Here is a 12868-nt window from a genome sequence, read left to right on the forward strand (position 1 = left end):
AGCCATTTAAATTTTATTAGCAATTACAGAGCCTGTTACCACTGACTGCATCATGCAGTCACAGCCAAGTCCTGGCTATAAGAGCGTGTCTGCATGACAAAGGCCTGGGAGACCTCACCACACTCACTCTAGCGACACAAGACCACGTAGACTCCCCCAGCTCGGGCTACTTCATTAGGATTCTCCCCTTGCAGGGAAAAGGCAGCACGCAGTGCCGATAATAACAGAGTTCTCTGGAAGTGGCGGGGAGGACTGGCAAGATGGAGTGAGGCTGATATTTGCACAAGAGTTGATTTAAAAGATGACTTTAAGATGACTATGCCACTAACTTCTCAGCTGGTGACAGTATTGGCATTTAAATTGGTAGTTCCCGAGAAAGTGGTGGTAGGTCCCCAACAACAGCTGGCATCACCTGGGAAGGATGGAGGAAACCAGAGGGGGCTTGATGGGGTTCCTGGTAGATGCCGCATGAGTCTATCACCACCAGATAGGACTAGAATGGCCCCAGCAGGGATGTGTGAGGGGAGCTAGAACGAAATAATAAGATAAATCTTTCTAAGAGCTAGGGGTATTGGTGATTCAGAAATGAAAGGGGGGCGCCTGGGTGGCTCAGTCGGTTAAGCGTCTGACTTCGGCTCAGGTCACGATCTCACAGCTCATGAGTTCGAGCACCACACTGGGCTCTCTGCTGTCAGCACAGAGCCTGCTTTGGATCCTCTGTCCCCTTCTCTCTTTGCCCCTCCCCAACTCGCTCTCTCTCTCTCAATAAATAAACTTAAAAAAAAAAAAAAAAGAAATCAAAGAGCTGCTCTCCTCCAAGAAGAGACCAAATTGGACAAATTCTCCCAGTTTTTCTCTAGGCTCTGGAACACCTTACCTCAACCTTTCCCCCAACCAGAGTCTGAGGTTTCCTGTCCCAACTCACAGGGAAGGGGCACCAGGACCTTGGTAGAGAGTCTGAGCCTTCTCACCTTCCGGGGGATCAATAGGGGCTCAAGAGCACTGTATTTGGCATGAGGCTTTCCCATCCTAGGCAGCCCCACAGTACCCCCCTCAAAAGAAGTATCATGGGGTCCCTGGGTTCTGGCTTCTGAAAATGGTTCAGAGAAGGGAAGATGTTCATTTTGACTGGCGTGCAGCCGATGTGAACATTCACAGTACTTCTGAAGTAGAAGGGTCCACCTTCCTTAGCTTAGACAACCTGCCAGAAAGCACAATCTACAGCATCTTCCAGGCCATGTCTGAGGACTACAGGAGCCCAAGGAAGCCTGGATCGAAAACTCTCTGGCAACCCTGAAGACTCTCCCTTTTAGGGAGTCATGTAGAGCTGGGGAAGGCAGAAGACGGGAGAGTGTGTTCTTTCCAAGCGCCTACTATGCACCAGACGTCAGCGCCTGCACATGTGATCTTCACACACCTCTTTTCAACCTGTTCCCATTTCACAGATGAAGAAACTGGGGCTCCAAGAAAGGAAGGGGCTAACCAGTGGCAGATCTGGGTTCTAAACCAGATATGCGTGAGCCTGGGTGGCTCAGTCGGTTACGTGTCTTTGACCTAGGCTCAGGTCATGATCTCAAGGTTCATGAGCTTGAGCCCCACAGTGGGCTTTGGCTGGCAGTGTGGAGCTTGCTTAGATCCTCTCTCTCTCTCTCTCTCTCTCTCTCTCTCTCTGCTCTTCCCCCACTCTCTCTCTCTCAAAATAAATAAATAAGCCAACATTAAAAAAATAAATCAATAAACCAGAAATGTGCCTCCACACAGCCAGTAAGGATACAGCTAACGTTTATTCAGTGCTTACTATGTGCCAGCAGCTATGTAAATGGTTGTCAAGGTTTTAGCTCATTTAATCCTCGTAACAATTCCATGGGATTTAAGGAAACTGAGGCTAAGTATCTCACCCACGTCCCCAAGCTCACCTGCGACACAGCCGGGACCCAAGCCAGGTAGTGTGATTCCAGAGCCACCCTCCCCGCCCCCCAACCCCGGAAATTCTGCACGTGCACCCTGCCCTCAAGCACCCTAAGGAAAATGTACACGTGGAACACTCTACCTGTTTGGAAATGTCTGTACTTTTGGTTGAAACATCCCATGCTAACAATCGGAGAAAATTCTGTTTCACTGAATCCAACACACGTGGATTGCAAGGCACGCCACTCTTTTATGTACAACTAAGAAAGGAAAAAACCTGGCCAATTAAACGAGGACACCACGTTTTCCTACCCCATCCATTATCAGAGGCGTGTCCGCTTGAGAGTTCTGAAAACATGAAAAGATGTGTGTCTCAGAACGAAACAAATACCGGAGGCCTTCGCACGAACAGGATGGTGAAATGCATGACAGACGCAGAGTGGAAGCAAGGTACCCTGAGTGCAGAAAGCAACCTAACGCTAACTCTGATTTTTCTAGAATACCTGATAATCCTGACTTTTACGTGCAGGTTCCCAATTTAGACACAGTGGCAACTAATTGGTGCTTTTAGTGTCCTTGAGCAGGACAGAGGGGACCTGACTACAGCCCAACATGGCCGGGGGGCCTCCCAGCTTCCTCTAGGTGGGCTGGAAGGCGGAGAGCTATCGGCCCGATGCAGTAATAGAGCCACCCCTGAGGCCCTTCAAGGCAAAGAACTGTCACAGGCTGCCTACACACTCACCAGCACTCTGAGTACCTTTTCATCATGGAAATGGCCAAATCAAGATGCCAGGTGAATTTTTAAAAAACTCTTTAAAAAGAGCTGAGTTTTTAAAAAATGCTTCATTTTCTCATACAATACACTCTCCCCGGGCTTTCAAACCACTCCTGATCTACTGACACACCTGCTCTTGTTCCACGACCATCATGCTCTAAAGGCAGGGGTAAAACAAACGACAACAAAATCCCCCGAGTGGATACAGTGAGAACACACACGGCCCGCGGACCTCCAGAGGGCCGTGGCAGCTGCTGGTCACCGCCCATGCTTCCTCCTCTGAACGGACCCAGTGGGGCAGGTTGTGTTCTGGAACCTGTGAATGGAACCTTATTTGGAAACAAGGTCTTGGCATACGTAACCTAGTTAAGGTGAGGTCATAATGGATTAAGGTGGCCCCTAATCCAACGATGGGCGTCCTTTTAGGAAGAGGGAAATCCGTACACAGAGAGAGATGCACAGGGAAAGGGCCGCATGAAGGTGGAGGCAGACACTGGAGTGTTCCAGCCACGAGCCGAGGAAGCCCAGGAATGCCAGCAAGGAAGCAAGGAAGGACCCTCCCGTAGAGGCTTCAGAGACAGAATGGCCGTGTCGTCACCTTGACTTTGGACATCTAGCTTCCAGAACCATGAGAGAATGCACTTCTGTGGTTTAATGTCATCCAGTCTGTGGTATCTTATCATAGCAGGCCTAGCTAACTGATACACTCAGAGCACTCTGTATCTCCCTTCGCAGTGTAAAATTACCGGCATCTTCCAACAGCTACGGGGCCCTTTTAGAAGAGTTAACACAAGGTCAAACTCGTGTTAGGTCGAGTAGAACCTGACAAGCCAGAAGTGTCTGTATCCAGCCGTCAGGGGACTACCTGGGAATTTAGGCCGAGGTCTCAACACCAGGGCCGCAAGTCTCTCCTCACTATGGGTGCAGGGCACAAGGCGCAAATCTGGGGGCAGAAAGAGGGCGGGGAAGACTGTCATTTCTACGAATTCTAGGCCGAAAACCTTGGAGGCCACCGCAGGGCGCCGTGTGGGTTCCCACCCCGGGGTAGCGGCCGTGGGGACTGAAGAAGACAGTTCAAGCAATGAAGCAAAATGCCATCGTCAAAATCCACTTACGTGCTTAATTGTGCGGGGCCGTGGCAGAGCCGGAAGCAAGCTGACGCGGCCGCTCTGCAGGCGGAGACCAACCGCAGGGCCATTAGCCAGTGGGGCCCAGCCGCATGCAGGAGAGCCACTTCCAAACTTCCCTCCCTGCCAGGCTCATCTCAGACCCTCAAATATTTGTTTCCTTCCCTTGTGCACTGGCTCTGGCGTGTGGCCGGAGCTCGAAGCCGAAGAGAATTTCCTAAGAGCTCCTGGCTCAAGACTCTCTAAACTGAAGAGAAGATGTTGACCCAACCAAAGAAGGTGTTGCTACGGCTTTGGTTCTGTAAGTGAGAGCAGGAAGAGAAGGGGGGGAGGAGAAGGGAACGTGAGGGTCCAGGGGAGGTAGGCAAGAGGCGGGCTGGACCAGTCGTGTCCGCACTGCACGGGCCAGCAATGTCGCAGCAGACTTGGGTTTCGGCGTAATGTCATTACTGCTTATCGAGGGAAAATGTCAGCTGGCATTTACTGAATGCCTAACACGTGCCAGGCCCCCAGTTCTAAGCCTCATACACATCGGCTCATTTAAGACAACAATGTCCTGTGGTCAGCGGAGCTGACCTTCACCCTCTGTGTACCAGCAAACAGTGCCTACTGTTTAAGGTCAGCTCATTCCTAACTGGCCTATGGCCTGGACATAGCACCCTTGACCTAGTAATTTCAATATCACCCCTGGAGTAGGTAACATTATTATCCCCCTCTTACAGATGAGGAAATAGGGACAGAGTAAGGTAAAATGGTGCCCAGAGCCCGAGGTCATAAATGGAGGCTGGCCCAAGGCCCCTCTTCCTAACTACAGGATTTATGGTCTCACATTTGAGATAAAACACAGTAAGCGAAGCAGGGGGCATGCCTGGAATCACCCAAGACGTTTAAAGACGAATACAGGAACAAACAAAAAGCCTAAGTCAGAAAAGAGGCAACATTAACACCCATGGGTCTTGGATTTCTTCTGCACAGTGAATGCCATGGAGGCAAGCGAGTTTTTCTCCGAAGGGCTTAAAGGATGTAGCGATAAAGCACAGTGATATTCTCTAGACTCTTGCAAGTTCCAGTTTTGCTTTGTGAAGTTCAACTTCTTCAGAAAGCTTTTGAAATTCAGCCCTTAACCATGGCTTGCCAGGTCTCAGCTCTGGAGAAGGACATCTCAATCACATGAGCAGGAACGCAGGGCATGACTCCCAGAGAGAGGCCCGGCGGCATGGCAGGGGGCAGGGGGCAGGGGGCAGGGGAGGGGTGTGATGAAAGGCCCACTGAAGCCCAGATGGCTTTAACCGTCCCTGGGAAGTAAGTGGATAGATTCCCGGGGCTGCCACAACAAAGCAATGTAAACTGAGCGCCTTTGAGCAAGGGAAATTTCTTCTCTCACATTTCCGGAAGCCTACAATCAAAATGTCAGCAGGGCCATGCTCCCTCTGAGACTCTGCGTGGACCCTTTCCCTGAGACTCTTCAGCTTCCGGTGGCGGCTGGCAATGCCTGACACTCCTTGGCTCGCGGCTGCATCATTCTGCCTCTGCTGTCACCAGGCCCTCTTCCCTCCTTTCTTCACGCTGTCTTCTTATAAAGACACCCTACTTCAGTACGACCTCATCTTAACTAATCCAACCTCAATCACCCCAATTCCAAATAAGGTCACATTCTGAGGCACCGGGGCTCAGAAGTTCAACATATCTTTTGGGGGGGATGCGATTCAACCTAGAAGAGTAACATTCTTGCTTTCCAATTATTAAAGAAAAGAAGCAGAAGTGGGATGCCTGTGAATGTCACCCTGTTACACAGTAGGCAGGGTGGCTGTCACTCACCACGTAATAATTTTAGAAAACAAAGGAGAGCTGGGTGGATGTCTGGATGAGTCTGCTAGAGCTGTGGCCTCCACCACATTGGTGGCCTCCGCGACAGAAATGTATCATCTCACCGTCCAGTAGGCCGAAAGTCCCAAACCAAAGTATCGGCAGGTTGGCTCCTTCTGAGGGTGGTGAGCACGGGTCTTTTCCAGGCCTCTCTCCTTGGCTTCAAACGGCCATCTTCCCCCTGTCCGTACCTCTGCATCCAAATTTCCACTTCCCGACTTTCTGGGGAATTCTGCACATGAGCCAGGTAGGAGGGCCCTGGTGGAATAGCTGAACTACTGCTGAAGTTTGATAAGGACAATACCTCAGACTCCAGTTTTGTGCGCTCTCTCTGCTGGCCCTGTAGCATCAGGCTTACAAGAAAACATTACATGTGGCGCCACCCAGAGGCAGAAGATGAGAAAGACGATCAAAAGGAAAGGAAGAGTTTCTGTCCCCACCCTCAACCCTCCCCTTTCCTCCCCTTTTATGTTTCTTGGTGATCCTTTCTCCAAACTCGCCCTTTCAACCCTCTCATGGATTTCTGCCATCGCACAGGAGCAATGACCAGTCGTGCTCAAGAAATGGTTGGAAACAGTACAAGCAAATAAAATTCAGGTTCCATTTTTGTCCTTTTCTGTCTCTGGACTTGGGAGAGTCACAGAAATCTTATCATTTGACAAGATCCTTGAATTTATCCCCATCTCCTCTCCACTCCATGTGCGCACACGTGCATGCGCGCGCGCACACACACACACACACACGCACGCACAAAGGGCCTGAGATTTGAAAATCTGTACATGCCTCATCAAAGATATCGATCGATTTCATTTATCAAAGAAGAAAACCACTTTGTGACACAGAACTCAGACTTCCAAGATCTCTCCCCCATTTGGTCAGGACACAGATAAATGGCAGCTAAAATCCAACACCAAGTTGGAAGGAGATCTTAAGGCTCGTGATTCCAGGTCATGTGTGAGTTCTAGATATTTGAACTGCTGCTTTATTACAGCTTGTGGCAGTAATTACAGTACAGTCTCTCCTTTCAGAGACTCATAGCGCTAATGGCCATTTTAGAAATCATTTCCATAGAAGAACATTATTGACATTTCTAACTCTTTTTAAAAAAGCACGTTTGTAGAGGGGCGCCTGGGTGGCTCAGTCATTTAGTGTCCAACCCTTGATTTCAACTCAGGTCATGATCTCAAAGTTCCTGAGTTCAAGCCCAGCGTTGGGCTCCATGCTGTGGACAGCACAGAGATGTCCACAGAGGGCTCCATGCTTGGGATTCTCTGTCTCCCTCTCTCTCTGCCCCTCCTCTGCTCTCTCTCTACAATAAACATTTTTTCAAAAAGAAAAAAAAGAGCAGGTTAGTAGTGATAACATACAGGAGAATCTGATTGAGCAGAATAACACAGATCCAGGGAGAGACAGACAGGTGGTCTCTGATGGGGAAGGTGAAGGGTACTTATTCTCTGGGACAACAGGCGAGCTCTACATAATCTCTCTGCGGCTCAGTTTCGTCATCTGAAAATGACAACGGTCCTCTCCTCATAAGGCTCCTAACAATCAAATGGGTTAATAAGTACAAAGTGCCGGGGATAGTGCAACCTAGAGAAAGCTCCCAAATAATGTGTGCTTTCACGGGGCTTATACGTTTTTCTAAAATATCTCTATTCCTTTTACTATCTATCCCCCCCCCCCACCAAAAATTATTTGGATAAAATGATCATTTGGGTCATTTTGCCAACCAAAAGCAGAAATTCACTCAAACTATCCCAAAAGGAGCCTCTTCTCTCAAAATTCTAAGGAGGAGGTTCTCCAGATTCACAAGGTGGAAAATTTAATGACTCAACCCGGGTGGAAATTTATTCTGGTCCATTAATAGACATTTCACCAAGTCAGAAACAAGACTAGTGAATAGGGGTTGGGAAAACACTCAACCTCTTTAGATAATAAAAAAAATAAAAATAAAAATATATAACTTTTCTATTAGCCAGAAAAAATATTTTTAAAGATATTCCTCAATGCTGCCAAGACTAAAATAAAACCAGAATTCTCCCACATTGCCAGTGAGAGAGCACACTGGTGCCACCTTTAGCAAAACAAGTGGGCATCTGTTTCAAGAACCAAAAAAGGCTTCCTGTCCCTTGACCTAGTAATTTCATTTCTGAGAACTCAGCCTAAGAAAATCTCTCAAAACAGGGAGAAAGTCATATCCACCCTCATGTTCACAACAGTGAACACTATTTCTAACAATGAAAAACTGGAAGCAAATGCCAAATAAGGAGTAAACAAACTATATTATACCAAGTCAGTGGACTGTTTTTCTAGGCATTAAAACTCCTAGAGAAATATGAAAAAAAAAATACATTAAAATGTTAAAAAGGTTAAATGTTACCTCGAAAGATCAAAATCTAAAATTGTATTCCCACAGTGATTACAACTGGGAAAAACCTTGAATAAAAACTTCTAAGAAGCTAACAGTGGTTCTGCTAGAGTTGAGACTTCAGGTGCAATGCCATTGTTTTTCTCCTCCCCGTTCTAAGGTTTACAGCATGTGATTTTTATTATGTTTACAATAAAAAAAAGTTTCTTCCTGTCTTACGAAAAATCTCTCCTCTGCCGTGGGTACAGAATAGCCTCTCACTGCATCATATCCCACCTCGACACAGCTCTCTGGACTCTTCTCTCACCCTCTGGAAGGGGCAAGAACTCTCTTTTTTTAAGTGTACAACCTTGTAAATGGCAAAGCTATTTCACAGGATACTTGAGGCAATCAGCTCTCCGAGGTGAGGAAATCAGGCACCTTCACTCTCCTCCCAGGAAGTACCACGTTGTTCCAAAGAAACAAAGAAAGGACACGAAGTGGCACGAATTCTACGGGAGCCACTCTCCAGGTGCCCTTGGAAAGACGGTGCAGTTGAAGACCTCGGCCTGGCCGACCGCAGCTGGCTCCAGCTGAAATCATTGTGCACACTGTCCTCCGGGTATGGATAAGTTCCTTAACTGACCCCAAACGTGTGACCACCCCACCAGAGAGGAGTGGCGAGGTTACACGGCACCAACTTGATGCACCAGTGAGCAACCTCACAAAACAACAACCGTGAAGGCTAAATATGGTCACGTGGCAAAGGGCCTCTCATATGAAGTAGAAACAAATGGGTTACTCAATCACCCATCGCCATGACGACGTCTGTATAAAACAGTTTGTGTAGACTGACCAATAGTAGCTAATGTTTACAAGCCACTTACTACACCCAGGCACTGTGCTGTGTGCTTAAGGTGCATTTAAGCTTCACAACAATGCTTGCTAGAAGCCTTATTCTTTTCATTTTGGAGAGGAGGAAACTGAGGCACCATGAGGTTAGGGACTTCTCATTCAATCCTCCCAGTGGCTAACGTCTAGAATATCCTGGTACCTTCTCTAAGATCACGGAGCACGTGATCTGGGCCGAGGGATTTGCACAGTCTTTCCCCAGTGCTCAGACCATCAGGTCCTAGACTGGGAAGGAATACGTAAGAGATTCAAAAGGCAAGTAGAATTTGTTTTAGAAAAGCGACCTCTTTTCCTTCCCTCTATTACCTAAGCTTTTTAATGCTCTGTTTTTATAACTTAAAGACAAAAAGGAAAAAAAAGAAGGTCAACCGAGGAGAGATTCTTTAATGGGTGTGTTTGTGCATACACTTTTTTTTTTAATTGTGGGGCTTTTGGGGTTTTTTTTTTTTTAATATTTATTTTGAGAGAGAGAGAGTGCACACAAGTGGAAACGGGGCACAGAGATGGGGAGAGAGAATCCCAAGCAGGCTCCACACTATCGGTGCAGAGCCTGATGGGGGACTCAGTCTCACCAACCCCGAGATCATGACCTGAGCCAAAATCAAGATTCAGATGCTTAACTGACTGAGCCACCCAGGCGCCCCTAAAATTATGTTTTGATCAAAACACTAAGTAAATGCCAATCAAGTCCTTACTACGCTTGGGGGTTAAGGGTAGGAAATGAGGAGACAAAAATGAGAACAGCCAAGACAAGCCTGTTCCAAACCAAACTAAATAGCGCCAGGCAGCTGCTGGGCATTTTTTTTTTTTTTTTTTTAATTCTCTTTCCATCACCTTTTCCAGTTTGTGCATGAATTCTGAAATCATGGAACTGGACTGACACAAGACACAGAATCTCCTAACATTACACAGCTTCTATTGACAAAGCTGGAAATAAAACTTAAGTCTCAACTCCAAACCGTGTATTCTTTCATAAACGGACCCTGTGCTGAATAGTCCCAGCTCAGCTAAAGACAATCTGTGTTAACCAGAGTTCAAATACACACCATATTCTAAAAATGGTCATTCCACATATTTGTGTAGTTTTAATAATGCTCAAAACTGGACAGATTCTAAATTCTTTTTTTTTAATGTTTATTTATTTCTGAGAGAGAGACAGACAGACAGAGCACAAGTTGGGGAGGGGCAGAGAGAAAGGGAGACAGAATCAAAAGCAGGTTCCAGGCTCTGAGCTATCAGCACAGAGCCCAATGCAGGGCTCGAACCGATGAACTGTGAGATCATGACCTGAGCTGAAGTCAGATGCTTAACCGACTGAGCCACCCAGGCACCCCAAAACTGGACAGACTGTAGAGTTCACCCATACAATCACATATGTAACTCAAATTACAAACGTTACGTTTCTAGCAATTTTAAAGACCAAGAAACAGAGAAAGCTGAAATAGACATTATTAATACTGTGTTTAAAACTCTGAAAAATGAAAACGCCTTACGTATGCTGGTCCATTTACAAAAACAGTCACCTGCAACAAGCAAAATGAATATTCCCCCCACACGCGGAATAAACACAACATATTCCTAACCCACCCCCTCCCAAACCTTCCCTGGGGAGTGGGAGCAGGCAGGTGGGGGATCCTGGAGCCCTGGGACAGACAAGGGGCCAATCTCTGAGTGAGCAGCCTGTCTGAGGGAGAGCATCATGAAGGTGGGGGCGCGCTGGCTCCAGACTGGGCTCCAAACCCAGTTCTTCTTCCCGTGCGTCAAATCCCAGTAAGAGCCACGGCAAAGTTCAAATTATCATCTCTCAGCCATTTCCTCGGCTGGCTTCCAGAGCCCTTTCTGGAAGATTCGGAGCCAGAACACACAGTTCTCCTGTCAGTGAGGCCCTGTGGCCTGGTGCCCGAAGCCCACAGACAAGCCAAGAACCCGTGTCCAGCCAGCTGTGTGGTCCCAAGGCAGTGACCCATTAGAACACCCTTAGGCCCAGCACTCCTCAGGTGTGCTTCCTGCCTGCCAGGGTGCCACGGCCAACCTCACTCTGCGGTGCCACACTCTGGTGTGGAAGAGAAACGCACTCCACGGGGCGGGGAGCATGATCGTCCAGCACCCCAGACGCCCTTGACTCGCGTCTGCAGATTTCGAGGGCACAAAATAGGAAAGAGGCCGAAGAAGGAGAAGGTGGGGGGGAGGGTAAGAAAGAACCACCCCCATTTGCCCACGCCATATTAGCAGAGAGAAGGGCCGGCAAGAGCAAACTGCCGTCTAGTCACCACCAGCCCTGGGCCGTATACTTGGCATGACGCTACACCGTATTTAGTCACTAAGAACATTCCACCATGTACGAGATGGGAAAGATGATTACCAGCCGGGGCCTTGGGGTCAGGCAGGCAGCCCTGAATTCAAATCCAGATCTGCTGCTTGCTAGCTGGGGGGACACCGCAGCCATGTAACCTCTGGGAGTCTCGGAGTCCTCACATGGAATGCAAAAAGCAGTGCCTCAGGGTGGGGTTTAGTAGAGCCTGCTGGAAGGGACCTCTGTTCTCCTGAGACTGTGACTCTGTCCCCACCAAGACTCCTGTCTCTGCACAGACCTCGCTGCTCCCAGGCACAGCTGCGGAGTAGAGAGGGCAGGGCAGCTGGCTGGAGGCCCAAACAAACGCACCAGCTTGCAGCACGTGGGGTGTGCAGGGTCTGAGCCGGATCAGGCCCTCCTCCCCTCTGCCCCAGGATCTCCCCCACCCCCACCCCAGCAAGAGGCCAGGCCACTCACGGCACTCCTTCTCATCACTCTTGTCGAAGCAGTCGGGCAGCCCATCACACTGCCAAGCGCCGGGGATGCACCGCCCGTTGCTGCACATGAAGTTGCCTGGAATGTTGCACTCATTGGTGAAGTTGTTTCCAGGGAGCAGCTGGCTCTCTGCAGAAGAGAGAGGGGACGGGGACATGAGACAGGCGGAGGCAGAAGGGACGCGAGCCCCCACAACCGACGGGGCTCTTGTTCGACACGGCTCACATATGGGAGACTTCCAGTAGGCAAAGTCACTTCCCTGGGCTTCAGTTTCCTCATCTGCAAAATGGACCGATAATCCACCCAACCCCCACCCTAGAGATTCTAAGAGAACTAAATGGAAAAATACAGGGAAAGCCTGTAGCAAGTGCTTGGCACACAACTGATGTTCACTGACTTTCTCCTTTCTCTGTCAAAAAGCTTGGTTGTGGGGCACCTAGGTGGCTCAGTTTGGTTGAGCGTCCAACCCTTGATCTCTGCTCAGGTCATGATCCCAGGGTCATGGGATAGAGCCCAGCATCAGGCTCTGCACTGAGCACGGAGCCTGCTTGAGATTCTCTCTCTCCCTCTCCCACTGCCCCTCTCCCCTGCTCTCTTTCTAAAAAAAAAAAAAAAAAATTTTTAAAGAAAAAGAAAAATTTAAAAAAAAAAAAAAAAAAAAAAGGTTGGTTGTAAAACCCAAATTCTTTCCAGGCCATCAGCTGTGGCTAAAAATGAAAGTTCCAGGACAGGAGTGAGCTCTGGACTCCCAATCCCTCCAACTGCAGGAATCATGGGCTCCTTCCGGGCCTCAGACCCCGTGGCCCTACAATCACCAGATATTTGAACCTGGGCCTGTCAGCAGGAACACTGGGAGACCATCTCACTTTAGCCCACAAACCCACCTACGGTCATATGGGGAGGAAAGGCCAAACTGAAACTTGAACTCAGGGCACCATGGTCACTGAACTATTTGCCAAGAACTCCTGGAGGTTTAGAACGAAGCCCCAGGGTTTAGATTCCAGGGCACCGAGCGCAGTCACCAAATGCTGAGGCCCTGATGAGAAAAGGCCAAGTCTTAGGCTGGACAGCAAACAGGGAAGAGCAAAGGCTCTTCATGGGGACGGGGCTGCTGAATTCATCCACCAATGGACCCTGGGGACAGA

General features: G+C 48.6%; 1 protein-coding gene across 3 annotated transcripts in view; it reads right to left on the minus strand.

The window, feature by feature from the left end:
• LDLRAD3 (low density lipoprotein receptor class A domain containing 3) overlaps nt 1-12868 on the minus strand; it is a 242038-nt gene that overhangs the window by 158535 nt on the left and 70635 nt on the right. For 2 of the 3 annotated variants that reach the window (XM_086677672.1, XM_086677673.1), the window contains exon 2: nt 11706-11852. The exons of the other annotated variant lie outside the window; for it this stretch is intronic. In XM_086677672.1, the coding sequence (XP_086533798.1) occupies nt 11706-11852 (147 nt within the window). The remainder of the gene's footprint in view (nt 1-11705; nt 11853-12868) is intronic. 3 annotated transcript variants of the gene reach the window in all.

Source organism: Puma concolor, chromosome D1 (genome assembly GCF_028749965.1).
Source record: "Puma concolor isolate L17-30 chromosome D1, mPumCon1.1.hap2, whole genome shotgun sequence".
NCBI classification, from domain to species: Eukaryota; Metazoa; Chordata; class Mammalia; order Carnivora; family Felidae; genus Puma; species Puma concolor.